A 15,814-nucleotide genomic window follows, 5' to 3' on the forward strand; every position below is an offset into this window, starting at 1 on the left:
TTTACCCTGTTTCTGTAGTGCAGTGCAGGGGAGAGACCTGGGAGCCGTCCTGACCAGCGGAGCTGTGAGAGGAAATGGCGCCGTGTGCTGAGGAGATAGGCCCCGCCCCTTTTCCGGCGGGCTCGTCTCCCGCTATTTAGAGAAATCAGGCAGGGGTTAAATATCTCCATATAGCCTCTAGGGCTATATGTGAGGTATTTTTAGCCTTTTTAGGTACTCATTTGCCTCCCAGGGCGCCCCCCTCCCAGCGCCCTGCACCCTCAGTGACTGCCGTGTGAAGTGTGCTGAGAGGAAAATGGCGCACAGCTGCAGTGCTGTGCGCTACCTTTAGAAGACTGCAGGAGTCTTCAGCCGCCGATTCTGGACCTCTTCTGCCTTCAGCATCTGCAAGGGGGCCGGCGGCGCGGCTCCGGTGACCATCCAGGCTGTACCTGTGATCGTCCCTCTGGAGCTTGATGTCCAGTAGCCAAGAAGCCAATCCATCCTGCACGCAGGTGAGTTGACTCCTTCTCCCCTCAGTCCCTCGCTGCAGTGATCCTGTTGCCAGCAGGAATCACTGTAAAATAAAAAACCTAGCTAAACTTTCTCTAAGCAGCTCTTTAGGAGAGCCACCTAGATTGCACCCTTCTCGGCCGGGCACAAAAATCTAACTGGAGTCTGGAGGAGGGTCATAGGGGGAGGAGCCAGTGCACACCACCTGATCGGAAAAGCTTTACTTTTTGTGCCCTGTCTCCTGCGGAGCCGCTATTCCCCATGGTCCTTTCAGGAACCCCAGCATCCACTAGGACGATAGAGAAACGGTAGCGTTTTCAGCCACACGCCCATAAAACGCTGTGTTTCCGCCCAGTAACACCCATTTCCTGTCAATCACAATGCGATCGCCGGAGCGATGAAAAAGCCGTGAGTAAAAATACTAACTTCATAGTAAAGTTACTTGGCGCAGTCGCAGTGCGAACATTGCGCATGCGCACTAAGCGGAATTTCACTGCGATGCGATGAAAAACACAGAGCGAACAACTCGGAATGAGGGCCAATGTACACAAACTTTGTTTAATACACACAGTTATTAAAAATATTGTATTAAATGACCTTCAGGCTGTGTGTATAAGGTGTATATGAAACATAAATGAATTGTGTGAATGTAGACACGCTTTGTTTAATGCACAAAGTTATAAAAAATATTGGCTAAAATGACCTTCAGGCTGTGTGTATAAGGGCCCTCATTCCGAGTTGTTCGCTCGCAAGGCGATTTCAGCAGAGTTACACACGCTAAGCCGCCGCCTACTGGGAGTGAATCTAAACTTCTTAAATGTGCGACCGATGTATGCGCAATATTGCGATCACAAACGAGTTAGCAGTTTTAGAGTAGCTTCAGACTTACTCTGCCTGTGCGATCAGTTCAGTGCTTTTCGGTCCCGGCTGACGTCATAAACACACCCAGCGTTCGCCCAAGCACTCCCACCGTTTCTCCAGACACGCCTGCGTTTTTTCCGGAAACGGTAGCGTTTTGAGTCACACGCCCTTAAAACGCCGTGCATCCGCCCAGTAACACCCATTTCCTGTCAATCACAATGCGAACGTCGGAGCGATGAAAAAGCCGTGAGTAAACTTACTTTCTTCATAGTAAAATTACTTGGCGCAGTCGCAGTGCGAACATTGCGCATGCGCACTAAGAGAATTCTCACTGCGATGCGATGAAAAACTCCGAGCGAACAACTCGGAATGAGGGCCAAGGTGTATATGAAACATAAATGAATTGTGTGAATGTAGACACGCTTTGTTTAATGCACAAAGTTATAAAAAATATTGGCTAAAATGACCTTCAGGCTGTGTGTATAAGGTGTATGTAAAACATAAATGCATTCTGTGCTTAGACTTAGGTACCATCACCATGATATATCATTATGGTATGCAATTATTCCAAAATACGGAAAAATCCCATATCCAAAATACCTCTGGTCCCATGCATTTTGGATAAGGGATACTCAACCTGTACTAACCCTACCCCTATACATCTATTTGGTATGAAGATTATTGTTACTTTCTTAAACAAGACATGGGGATGTTAGTAATATTTAAGTCAGACAAAATAGTACTTACAATTAATGGCAGCTTCTGAGAGTCCTGATAGAGATGCCTGAACCCAAGGTACAAGACAAGGGCACCAATACAGTAAAGGAACGCAAACACTGCAATTGTAACGTAAAATTGGGCAGGAGCAGAAAAATCCGCTGTAAGGTGCAAATCATCCCAGCTGCTGTTGCAGACTAAACCAGAAATTTTGCTAAATGTGATTTCATTTAACCTAAAGGAATAAAGCACAGGAAGGGAATGAAAATTAGTGTACATGCAAAAACAGTTATAACATGGGATTTTTCATGCCAAGTTCCGCTGTGCTTCATATACAGACTCAACCGCACACAGATATATATATACACCTGTCACATAACAAATTAATCAGCACAGTCTTAGTGCATCCTAGTCGCAGCAACAACAACAACAACGCCCATTGCTAGCAGAGTTGCACAGGACCTGGTGGCTCACATTTTTGGCTGAAACGGGTCTGTTTCTGGGGATTTGGTTTCGCCTGCCTGAGGCAGTGAAACAAAATCCCAGATAAGCCAGCGCAAGCCAAGGCTTATAGGGGCTAATTGGATAGCCCCCGGCAGGCCTATGTCTGAATGTATAATTTTTATCTTATTACTTTTCAGTATAAATACTTTAGATGCTGTCTTCATCTATTAGGTGATTTTTGTATCAATAGAATGATTTTTCAAAAAGCATTTGTATTTTCTTTAATTCACCCTTTTCAAAGATGGGAATATTGCAAAGAACCAATAACTGCAATTTTTCAAGTACCTAGACCATGTAACTTAAAACTGAAAATGATCTTGGCATGCTAGCAATTATTCTGTGTCTGGTGCAGTATTACAGATTCAGAAGTAGCCAAGTGATTGCCCAGTAACAATAGCATCATACCAAGACATATGCTACAACACACACACATTATATATATATATATATATATATACATACATATACATACATATACACACACACACACACATACATATACATACTTTATACAAGTACAATTCATTTGATAGTGATATACAGGTTGAGTATCCCATATCCAAATATTACGAAATACAGAATAATCCGAAATACAGATATTTTTTTTTTGAGTGAGATAGCGAAACCTTTGTTTTCTAATGGCTCAAATGTACACAAACTTTGTTTAATACACAAATTTATTAAAAATATTGTATTAAATGACCTTCAGGCTGTGTGTGTAAGGTATATATCAAACATAAATGCATTCTGTGCTTCCCATCACCATGATATCTCATTATGGTATGCAATTATTACAAAATAAGAAAAATAGGATTTTAATTGCCTACCAGTAAATCCTTTTCTCGTAGTCAGTAGAGGATACTGGGGTTCCATTTAGTACCATGGGGTATAGACGGGTCCACTAGGAGCCATGGGCACTTTAAGAATTTGATAGTGTGGGCTAGCTACTCCCTCTATGCCCCTCCTACCAGTCAGTCTAGGAAACTGTGCCTGAGGAGACTAACATACTTTGAGAGAAGGATAGATAAAGGTAGTGGTGAGTTTCCAAACCAGCACACACAAATAGAGGAAGGCTTGCTAACCCAACTTTAAACAGGAACAGAAAACAGCTGAACCAATACTTAACCAAGTAACAGCGTAAGAAAAACGAAGCACCGGGCAGGCGCCCAGTATCCTCTATGGGCTACGAGAAAAGGATTTACTGGTAGGTAATTAAAACCCTATTTTCTCTTACGTCCTAGAGAATACTGGGGTCCATTTAGTACCATAAGGATGTACCAAAGCTCCCAAACCAGGTGGGAGAGTGCTGTGGTTCCTGCAGCACTGACTGACCAAGCTGAAGGTGTCAGCGTCTGGAGTCTTACCGGTACGCTTGGGCCGCGGGGCTGGCTTCCTTGGCAATGTGCGGGCAGCAGCAGAGGTGGGCTGCTGTGCCAGATCCGTGGACAGCTGTAGCGGCGGGACGTCGCTACAGTGGGTCGCTCTTGCTGAGCCATTGCTAGGAGACCAGGGGCAGTGAGCAATGTGGCTTTGCAAAAAAGTCTGCAGTACTGGGCGCCGCCATGTTGGAGACCAAGTTTTGAGCATAGTTCCTGTTTCCCGTCTCTTTCAGCTAATCCAGGGGAAGCTCTCCCTATAAAAAGTGGGCTGGTTTAGGACAGGGATGCCAGTGCTTCAAGTTACAACCCTGTTGTAGGTGCTTTAGCCTGTGCTCCCAGGATTCCTGCTGTATTCTGGTTCCTCCTGATCCTGCTTGGTCGGTTCTCTGTTGCTGCTGCAGCCCTGCCGTTCCTACCCTGCTACTGCCTGTGAAAGCGCCCCTGGATAACCCGGTCCAGTAAGACTCTTTGGGCACAGTCGGACTCGGGTCTTCTGCCTCGTCTTTCAAGCCACACTCCACAGATCTCCTTCACCAGCCACGCCTTTGTACCACCGACCAGCCTCATTTTCCAAACCACAGTCCTGGTCTCCAGCCACATCTTCAACCATCATCCACAGTTCATCATCTACAGTCTCGTCTTTCAAATCACAGTCCACAGTTCTTTGCCTCCAGCCACGTCTTAACCATTGTGCTCCAGCCTCGGTTCTCTACCTCAGCCCTGTACATAATAAATACTTTCCATTGACTCTAAAACCCCGCCTACGTTCTTCATTGCTCCGTGTCCCATGCGAAGGAACTATATCCAGCCCCCTCATCTGGTTCATTCACAGCCGGCTACCTCCTTGGGCAAATCTCAGCTGCCGAATCCTCAAACTCTGCTAGACGTGACAGTAAGTACTGGCCCAATGGATTTGATGGGTGATCAGGCCTCAGGAGGGGATTCAACTACAGATATCTGTTCTCGCTTAAGTAAGCAGGAGGCCACACAATCTCAAATCGTGCAGTTCATGCAGAGTATGTCTGAACGTCTTGATTCTCTCTGTGTTGCCATGTATCAAGTATCTACAGCTGCTCCCACATTAGCACCTCCGGTCCAGCTTCCTCCTGTACCAGTACCACTTCCACGGTTGCATTTGCCACCTCCCAATAAATTCGATGGGAATCCAAAACAATGCCGCGGGTTTCTTAACCAGTGCGAAATCCAGTTCGAACTACAGTCAGACAACTTCCCATCGGCACGAACCAAAGTAGCCTATATAATTTCTTTACTTACCGGGCAAGCGTTGGAATGGGCTTTGACGGACCGGACAGGACTTCAGCTGCCTCGTTGGAGATCCTGCGTCTACGTCAGGGCACGCGTACAGTCAGTCAGTACGTGATCCAGTTTCGCACCCTTTCCTCGGAACTGAACTGGAATGAGGTGGCTCTCATTGCAGTTTTATGGAGCGGTCTCTCAGAAAAGATCAAAGATGACCTCGCAACTCATGACGTACCTGATAAGTTGGAAACACTCATTTCTTTATGCAATAAGTTAGACGTGAGGTACAGAGAACGCTGTATGGAGAGGTTGCGGTCAGATCGCCCTAAGCCTAGAGTTGTTCTTCCAACAAAACCATCATCACCAACTGTGGAAAAACCCATGTAGATTAATCATTCCCGCCTCTCCAATGAAGAACGTCAGAGACGGCGACAAGGGAACCTCTGCCTGTATTGTGGTGCATCTGATCACTTTGTTAAAACTTGCAATCTACGTCCGGGAATTGCCTGCTCCTAGTTTGTGCTGGAGAGGTAAAGCTAGGAGAATTCTCAGAATTACATACCAAGAAAGAGTCTGTCCTGTTAACCCAATTGGAGCTCCCTTCTTCTCTTCTCATCCCTGCACTACTCGACTCAGGAGCCGCCGAAAGCTTCATTACATCAGCTCTGGTCAAACGATCTGGAATACAAACGGTTCCTTTGGATCGTACCATTTCTGTTACCGCAGTGGATGGAAGTTATATCCCTGAGGGTATTATATCCTTTCGTACTATTCCTCTCAAGATGAAGGTGGGAGTTCTCCATTCAGAAGAAATCTCTTTCCTTGTAATTCCTAAAGCCTCTCATGAACTAATCCTAGGGTTTCCATGGTTAATCAGATACAATCCCCACATAGATTGGCAAACTATGGATGTTCTCTTGGGGACAAGACTGTTTTCAGAACTGTTTACCTTCAGTTAGACCTCTCTGTTCTTCCAGCCTTCCTGTGGAGTACCAAGCTTTTCAAGATGTTTTCAGTAAGCAAGGGGCGGACACCTTGCCTCCACATCGTACTTGGGATTGTCCCATTGAGCTAGTACCGGGTAAGACTCTTCCCCAAGGTCGAATTTACCCTCTCTCTTTCCCGAGACACAGGCCATGTCTGAGTATATCCGGGAGAACTTGGAGAAAGGGTTCATCAGGTCTTCTACATCTCCGGCTGGAGCTGGGTTTTTCTTTGTCAAAAAGAAAGATGGGGGGGTTGCGGCCCTGTATTGACTATAGAGGTCTCAATGACATAACAGTTAAGAACAGATATCAGTTACCTATGATTCCAGAACTGTTCGATCGTGTTAAAGGAGCTACTGTATTTACTAAGTTGGACTTACGGGGGGGCCTACAATCTTATACGTATTCGCCCAGGGGACGAATGGAAGACGGGATTTAATACCCGCGACGGCCATTACGAATACCTGGTAATGCCCTTTGGCCTATGTAACGCCCCAGCCGTCTTTCAAGAGTTCGTTAACGAAATCTTCAGAGATCTTCTCTATGACTGCTTGGTAGTATATCTGGATGACATCCTCATTTTTTCTAAGGATCTGAAGACCCATCGGGAACAAGTCAAAGAAGTGTTAACTCGTTTACGAAGGAATCAGTTATTCTGTAAGTTAGAGAAGTGCACCTTTGAAGTACCCACAATTCCATTCCTCGGTTACATTCTTTCAGGGAAGAAGTTACATATGGACCCTGCTAAAGCACAGGTGATTCAGGATTGGGCACTTCCAGCTACCCTTAAAGGAATTCAACGTTTCCTGGGGTTTGCCAACTTCTACCGAAGATTCATTCAAAATTATTCTTCTGTCATAGCTCCTATAACCGCATTAACTAGGAAGGGAGCCGATCCTGCCAAGTGGTCTCCTGAGGCTTTGGAAGCTTTTTCATCTTTAAAGGAGGCCTTCACAACTGCTCCAGTTCTTCAACAACCCAATCTCAGCCGTCCGTTCTTGGTGGAGGTTGATGCCTCTACTGTGGGAGCAGTATTATCCCAGCTTTGAGGACAAGAAGGTCCATCCCTGTGCGTTCTTCTCGCGAAGATTCTCCCCCGCTGAAAGGAATTATGCTATTGGGGAACAGGAATTACTGGCAATTAAGTTGGCCTTTGAGGAGTGGAGGTATTTGTTGGAGGGAGCTCAGCATCCAATTTCGGTAACTACAGATCACAAGAACCTCCTGTATCTACAGTCAGCCCGATGTCTGAACCCACGCCAAGCAAGATGGGCACTCTTCTTTACCCGTTTTAATTTTAAACTCAGTTACCGACCAGGTTCCCTCAAAAAAAAGGCAGATGCCTTATCTCGCTCCCTAATTACAGAAGAACCCTCTGACTGTTCAAAAGAGCAATTTATCTTGGAATCCACCTCTTTTTCGGCAACTAATACCTCTCCACTTCCTCCTCCAGGGAAGATCTTCGTTGCACCAAATCTGCGCAAAAAACTTCTCACATGGGCTCACTCCTCCTCCTTCATGGGCCATGCGGGCGGTCATAAGACACTTAAATTCATTCAGCGCTCCTACTGGTGGCCTCATCTCAGGACTGACGTTTAGGAATTCGTGGTTGCCTGTCCAAAATGTGCTCAGCATAAAAGTCCCAAAGGTCCACCAGCCGGGTTACTCCATCCTTTACCGGTACCACTAAGACCATGGACGCATATTTCTATGGACTTTATTACAGATTTACCTATGTCTGGTGGCCGGAACACCGTATGGGTCATAGTTGACCGATTCTCTAAAATGGCACACTTTGTTCCTCTGGCTAACCTTCCATCTGCATCCCAGTTGGCAAAATTGTTTATAGCAGAGATCTTTCGACTCCATGGTCTACCACAGGAAATCGTGTCTGATAGAGGTCCTCAATTTGTGGCCAAGTTTTGGAGACCCCTATGTTCTGCTCTTGGCCTGAAATTAAACTTCTCCTCAGGCTATCATCCCCACACGGATGGTCAGAGAGAGTGAACCAAGATCTGGAGACTTTTCTGCGTTTATTCATGTCCTCCTTACAGGACAACTGGCTGGACTTCATCCCATTCGCAGAATTTGCCCATAACAATCTTTATCACTCTGCCACAAAATCTTCTCCATTCTTCATTAATTATGGTTACCATCCAAGAGTTCCCGACTTCCAACTTCTGCCTACGCTCGAGGTTCCTGCCTACGCTCGACAACTTACTGAAGCCTGGAAACAAGTTCACAAGACTTTGCTCAAGACTTCCAAGAGATATAAGACCTATGCAGATCTGAAACAAAAAAGCTGTACCAAGCCTTAAGGTAGGAGATCGTGTTTGGGTTTCTACACGTAACCCTTGATTAAAAGGTCCCTACAAAAAAGTTTGCTCCCAGATTTATTGGGCCTTACCCAATCGAAAAAAAGTGTTGAATCCTGTGGCTTACAAAGTGAAATTACCTCCGCAGTTAAGAATTCCTAATGCACTTCATATTTCGCTCTTAAAACCATTCGTACTTAAATCGGTTTAGAGCCGCTCTGCCTAAATCACCCAATATCCAATCAGCACATGGAGACGAATTTGAGATTCACAAGATCCTTGATTCTCGCAGATGTTATGGCCGCATCCAGTACCTTTTCAATTGGAAGAGGTATGGGCCAGGAGAGATCTTGGGCAGATGCAGAGGATGTCCATGCTCCAAGACTTCTTCGGATATTTCATGCCAAGTTTCCAACTAAACCACATAGGTGTCCGGAGTCTACCCGCAAAGGGGGGGGGGGGGTACTGTCAGCGTCCGGAGTCTTACTGGTACGCTGGGGCTGCGGGGCTGGCTTCCCCTTGGCGATGTGCGGCAGAGGTAGGCTGCTGCGCCAGATCCGTGGGCAGCAGTAGCGGCGGTGAGGGGGTCCACTCGTGGCGGCGGGACGTCGCCACAGTGGGTCGCTCTTGCCGAGCCATTGCTAGGAGACCAGGGGCAGTGAGCAATGTGGCTTTGCAAAAAGGTCTGCATTACTGGGCGCCGCCATGTTGGAGACCAAGTTTTGAGCATAGTTCCTGTTTCCCGTCTCTTCCAGCCAATCCAGGGGAAGCTCTCCCTATAAAAGGGGGCTGGTTTAGGATAGGGATGCCAGTGCTTCAAGTTACAACCCTGTTGTAGGTGCTTTAGCCTGTGCTCCCAGGATTCCTGCTGTATTCTGGTTCCTACTGATCCTGCTTGGTCGGTTCTCTGTTGCTGCTGCAGCCCTGCCGTTCCTACCCTGCTACTGCCTGTGGAAGCGCCCCTGGGAAACCCAGTCCAGTAAGACTCTTTGGGGACAGTCGGCCCCGGGTGTTCTGCCTCGTCTTTCAAGCCACACTCCACAGATCTCCTTCACCAGCCACGCCTTTGTACCACGACCACAGATTATCATCTTCAGCCTCGTTTTCTAAACCACAGTCCTTGTCTCCAGCCACGTCTTCAACCATCATCCACCGTTCCACAGTTCATCATCTACAGTCTCGTCTTTCAAATCAGTCCACAGTTCTTTGCCTCCAGCCACGTCATAACCATCGTGCTCCAGCCTCTGTTCTCTACCTCAGCCCTGTACATAATACATACTTTTCATTGACTCTCAAACCCCGCCTACATTCTTCATTGCTCCGTGTCCCATGCGAAGGAACTATATCCAGCCCGCTCATCTGGTTCATTCACAGCCTGCTACCTCATCTGGCAAATCTCAGCTGCCGGATCCTCAAACTCTGCTAGACGTGACAGAAGGTCCTCAGAGGCCAAATTATTGAACTTGTAGAACTTTGCAAACTTGTTCGAAACAGACCAAGTAGCCGTTCGGAAGAGCTGTAAAGCAGAGACACCCCAGGAGAACCCACCGACCTAGTAGAGTGGGCCTGTACAGCGAGTCGGATTTCCTGTGACGAGCTGTCCTCTTTACGTATACCTTCAAAGCTCTCACAACATCCAAAGACTTTGAAGCAGCGGAAGTGTTGGTGATAACTGGAACCACAATTTGTTGGTTGATGTGAAACTTTGACACCGCTTTCGGAAGAAATTGCTGACGAGTTCCGAGTTCAGCTCTGTCCTGATGGAAAATTAAATAGGGGCTCTTGTGAGACAAAGCCCCCAGCTCCGACACACGTCTTGCTGAAGCCAAGGCCAACAGTGTGACGGTCTTCCACGCAAGATATTTTACGTCCACCTCCTGTAATGGTTCAAACCAGTCCGATTGGAAGAACTGCAGCACGAAACTGAGATCCCAAGATACCGTGGGAGGCACAAAGGGAGGTTGGATGCGCAGAACCTTTCAAAAACACCTGGACCTCAGGGAGAGAAGCCAATTGTTTCTGAAAGAAAATGGACAAGGCCGAAATATGGACTTTTATGGAGCCCAGATGTAGTCCCACATCCATATACCTGCCTGCAGAAAAAGCAGGAAACGCCCCAGGTGAAATTCCACAGCAGAATAAAGTTCTGCTCTCACACCAAGAGACGTATTTCTTCCAAATACGGTGGTAATGTTTAGACGTCACCCCCTTCCTGGCTTGGATCATAGTCGGGATAACTTTGTTAGGGATCCCGCTTCTGGCTAGAATCAGCCATTCAACTTCCATTCCATCAAACGTAGCCTCGTTAAGTCCTGATAGATGAACGGGCCCTGTTGCAGAAGATCCTCGCGAAAAGGTAGAGGCCACGGATCTTCGAGGAGCATCTCCTGAAGGTCCGCGTACCAGGCCATTCTTAGCCAGTCCAGAGCAAGTATTGAGTATTGCTTGAACCTTTTCCCTTTTCATTCTTTTGAGAATTCTTGGGATCAGAGGAAGTGGAGGAAACACGTACACCCTCTGATAGACCCATGAAGTCGTCAGAGCGTCTACCGCCACAGCCTGTGGGTCTCTTGACCTGGAACAATACCGCTTTGAGCTTGTTGAGACGAGAGGCCATCATATCGATTTGTGGATCTCCCCAGCGACATGTCACGCACCTGAACACTTCTGGGTGAAGGCCCCACTCCCGTGGGTGTAGATCGTGTCTGCTGATCAGTTGTCTACTCCCAGAATGAAGACCGCTGAGAACGCCACAGCATTTTTTTGACACCTCTGACATTGCTGCTCTGCTTTTCGTTCCACCCTGTCGGTTTATGTACGTCACTGCCGTTACATTGTCCGACTGGACCTGAATGGCCCGATCCTGAAGATAAAAGGCCTGCAGAAGGGCACTGTACATAGCCCTGAATTCCAGAACATTGATTGGAAGGACAACTTCCTGACTTGACCATCTTCCTTGAAACTGCACACCATGGGTGACTGCTCCCCAAACTTGGAGTCTTGCGTCCGTGGTTAACAGGATCCAGTCCAAAATTTTGAACCTCCAACCCTCGACGAGGTGTGAAGTCTGTAGCCACCACAGAAGGGAGATCCTGGCTTTTGGTGACAGACGAATCCTCTGGTGCATGTAAAGATGCGATAAGGACCAGTTGTCCAGCAGATCGAGCTGGAAGGGTCTTGCGTGAAACCTTCCGTATTGAAGCGCCTCATAAGAGGCAGACGCACCGATGTCCGGGTTGGCTTCAGGACATCACAAACCATCGACTGGATTACCAATGCCTTTTCCAACGGAAGGAAAGCTTTCTGCGACTCCGTGTCCAGTATCATTCCCAGGGATGGGAGCCTCTGTGTCGGTTCTAGGTGAGATTTCAGAAGGTTCAGAATCCACACGTGATCCTAGAGAAAATAGTATTTTACTTACCGGTAAATCTATTTCTCGTAGTCCGTAGTGGATGCTGGGGACTCCGTAAGGACCATGGGGAATAGACGGGCTCCGCAGGAGACAGGGCACTTGAAGAAAGAATTTGGATACTGGTGTGCTCTGGCTCCTCCCTCTATGTCCCTCCTCCAAACCTCAGTTAGAGAAACTGTGCCCGGAAGAGCCGACAATACAAGGAAAGGATTTTGGAATCCACGGCAAGACTCATACCAGCCACACTGTATAACTTGTGATAAACTTACCCAATTAACAGTATGAACAATAATAGAGCATCAGATCAACCCTGATGCAACTATAACATAACCCTTATGTAAGCAATAACTATATACAAGCATTGCATAAGAAGTCCGCACTTGGGACGGGCGCCCAGCATCCACTACGGACTACGAGAAATAGATTTACCGGTAAGTAAAACCCTATTTTCTCTAACGTCCTAGTGGATGCTGGGGACTCAGTAAGGACCATGGGGATTATGCCAATGCTCCCAAACGGGTGGGAGAGTGCGGATGACTCTGCAGCACCGAATGAGCAAACACAAGGTCCTCCTCAGCCAGGGTATCAAACTTGTAGAACTTTGCAAGTGTTTGAACCCGACCAAGTAGCTGCTCGGCAAAGCTGTAATGATGAGACCCCTCGGGCAGCCGCCCAAGAAGAGCCCACCCTCCTTGTGGAATGGGCTTTTACCGATTTTGGCAGCGGCAACCCAGACGCAGAATGAGCCTGCTGAATCGTGTTACAGATCCAGCGAGCAATAGTTTGCTTTGAAGCAGGAGCACCCAGCTTGTTGGGTGCATACAGGATAAACAGAGACTCAGTTTTCCTGACTCTAGCCGTTCTGGCTACATAAACCTTCAAAGCCCTGACCACATCTAGTAACTCGGAATGCTCCAAGTCACGAGTAGCCACAGGCACCACAATAGGTTGGTTCATATGAAAAGATGACACCACTTTTGGCAGAAATTGCGGACGGGTCCGCAATTCCGCCCTATCCAAATGGAAAACCAGATGGGGGCTTTTATGTGACAAAGCCGTTAATTCTGACACACGCCTAGCTGAAGCCAAGGCTAATAGCATGACCACCTTCCACGTGAGAAATTTTAACTCCACGGTTTTAAGTGGCTCAAACCAGTGTGACTTCAGGAAACTCAACACCACGTTAAGATCCCAAGGTGCCACTGGAGGCACAAAAGGGGGCTGAATATGCAGCACTCCCTTTACAAACGTCTGAACTTCAGGAAGAGAAGCCAGTTCTTTCTGAAAGAAAATGGATAGGGCCGAAATCTGGACCTTAATGGAACCCAATTTTAGGCCCAAGGTCACTCCCAACTGTAGGAAGTGAAGGAAATGGCCCAGCTGGATCCGTAGGGGCATTCCTGGCCTCACACCAAGCAACATATTTTCGCCATATACCGTGATAATGTTTAGCCGTCACGTCCTTCCTAGCTTTTATCAGCGTAGGAATAACCTCATCCGGAATGCCTTTTTCTGCTAGGATCCGGCGTTCAACCGCCATGCCGCCAAACGCAGCCACGGTAAGTCTTGGAACAGACAAGGCCCCTGTTGCAACAAGTCCTGTCTTAAAGGTAGAGGCCATGGGTCCTCTGTGACCATTTCTTGCAGCTCTGGATACAAAGTACTTCTTGGCCAATCCGGAACAATGAGTATTGTTCTCACTCCTTAAGATTCTCAGCACCTTGGGTATGAGAGGAAGGAGGAGGAAATACATAGACCGACTGGAACACCCACGGTGTCACTAGTGCGTCTACAGCTATCACCTAAGGGTCTCTTGACCTGGCGCAATACCTCTGTAGCTGTTTGTTGAGGCGGGATGCCATCATGTCTACTTGTGGCAGTTCCCACCGACTTGCACTCCCGGAATGAACACTGCTGACAGCGCACTTACGTGATTCTCTGCCCAGCGAAGAATTCTGGTGGCTTCCGCCATCGCCACCCTGCTCCTTGTGCCGCCTTGGCGGTTTACATGAGCCACTGCGGTGATGTTGCCTGACTGAATCAGCACCGATCGGTCGCGAAGCAGGGTCTCCACTTGACGTAGGGCGTTGTATATTGCCCTTAGTTCCAGGATGTTGATGTGAAGGCAAGTCTCCTGACTTGACCACAGACCTTGGAAATTTCTTCCCTGTGTGACTGCTCCCCACCCTCGGAGGCTTGCGTTCGTGGTCACCAGGACCCAGTCCTGAATGCCGAATCTGCGGCCCTCAAGAAGGTGAGCACTCTGCAGCCACCACAGGAGAGACACCCTGGCCCTGGGGGATAGGGTGATCAGCCGATGCATTTGTAGATGTGATCCGGACCACTTGTCCAACAGATCCCATTGAAAGGTTCTCGCATGGAACCTGCCGAAGGGCATGGCCACGTATGATGCCACCATCTTTCCCAGGACTCGCATGCAGTGATGCACCGACACCTGTTTTGGCTTTAATAGGTCTCTGACCAGTGTCATGAGCTTCTGAGCCTTCTCCATCGGGAGATAAACACTCTCCTGGCCTGTGTCCAGAATCATGCCCAGGAAGGGCAGACGAGTCGTAGGAATCAAATGCGACTTTGGAATATTTAGAATCCAGCTGTGCTGTTGCAACACTTCCCGAGAGCGTGCCACGCTGATCAGCAACTGCTCTCTGGACCTCGCCTTTATGAGAAGATCGTCCAAGTATGGGATAATTGTGACACCTTGCCGTCGCAGGAGCACCATCATTTCCGCCATTACCTTAGTAAATATTCTCGGTGCCGTGGAGAGACCAAACGGCAACGTCTGGAATTGGTAATGACAATCCTGTACCACAAATCTGAGGTACACCTGATGAGGTGGATAAATGCGGACATGAAGGTATGCATCCTTTATGTCCAGAGACACCATAAAATCCGCCCCTTCCAGACTTGCGATGACCGCTCTGAGCGATTCCATCTTGAACTTGAACCTTTTCAAGTATATTTTAAATTCAATATGGGTCTGACCGAACCGTCCGGTTTCGGTACCACAAACATGGTCGAATAGTAACCCCTTCACAGTTGAAGGAGGGGAACCTTTACCACCACCTGCTGAAGATAGAATTTGTGAATTGCAGCTAACACTATTTCCCTCTCTAAAGCGGAAGCTGGCAGGGCCGATTTGAGGTAACGGTGAGGGGGCATCTCTTCGAATTCCAGCTTGTATCCCTGAGACAGAATCTCTATAGCCCAGCTCCGCCTGTGGAGCTCCAGCGTCATGCGGTGGATTTAGTGGAAGCCGGGGAGGACTTCTGTTCCTGGAAACTAGCTGTATTGTGCAGCTTCTTTCCTCTACCCCTGCCTCTGGCAAGAAAGGACGCACCTCGGACTTTCTTGCCTATTTGTGATCGAAAGGACTGCATTTGGTAATACGGTGCTTTCTTAAGGCCCGTACACACTGGTCGATATATCGGCCGTTCTCCTGAACGGCCGATATATCGCGGGACCGTTGGCCAGTGTGTACGGGCGATACGTCTGTGAACTCCGTCGTTCAGACGCATCGCTTCGGCTGCGCAGCACAGCCGACAGCCAATATATCTAACGATATATTGGCGCGTCGCTGTGTGTGTACGGGGCGGTCGTCCGACCGCACACATGCTGCGGCTGCCGCCGGTGATTGACAGGTGAACTGGGCGGGCGCGCCCGCCCAGTTCATGACGTCAGCCCCCTGACGGATCGGGCAGTGTGTATGCACAGCACACTGCCCGATCCGTACACAGATATATCTGCAGATCAATTGATCTGCAGATATATCTACTGGTGTGTACCCACCTTTAGGTTGTGAGGGAAGCTGTGGAGACCAGGTGCGAGAGACCCTCCCCAAACAACTCCTTACCCTTGTAAGGTAAAACC

The 15,814-nt window shown here is 48.0% G+C and overlaps 1 protein-coding gene across 2 annotated transcripts in view; it reads right to left on the reverse strand.

Annotated features, from left to right (window-relative positions):
* Nucleotides 1–15,814, reverse strand: part of SYPL1 (synaptophysin like 1) — a 166,622-nt gene that overhangs the window by 77,902 nt on the left and 72,906 nt on the right. For both annotated transcript variants that reach the window (XM_063927046.1, XM_063927047.1), the window contains one exon: nt 2,101–2,305. In XM_063927046.1, coding sequence (XP_063783116.1) covers nt 2,101–2,305 — 205 coding nt within the window. The remainder of the gene's footprint in view (nt 1–2,100; nt 2,306–15,814) is intronic.

Source organism: Pseudophryne corroboree, chromosome 6 (assembly GCF_028390025.1).
Source record: "Pseudophryne corroboree isolate aPseCor3 chromosome 6, aPseCor3.hap2, whole genome shotgun sequence".
NCBI classification, from domain to species: domain Eukaryota; kingdom Metazoa; phylum Chordata; class Amphibia; order Anura; family Myobatrachidae; genus Pseudophryne; species Pseudophryne corroboree.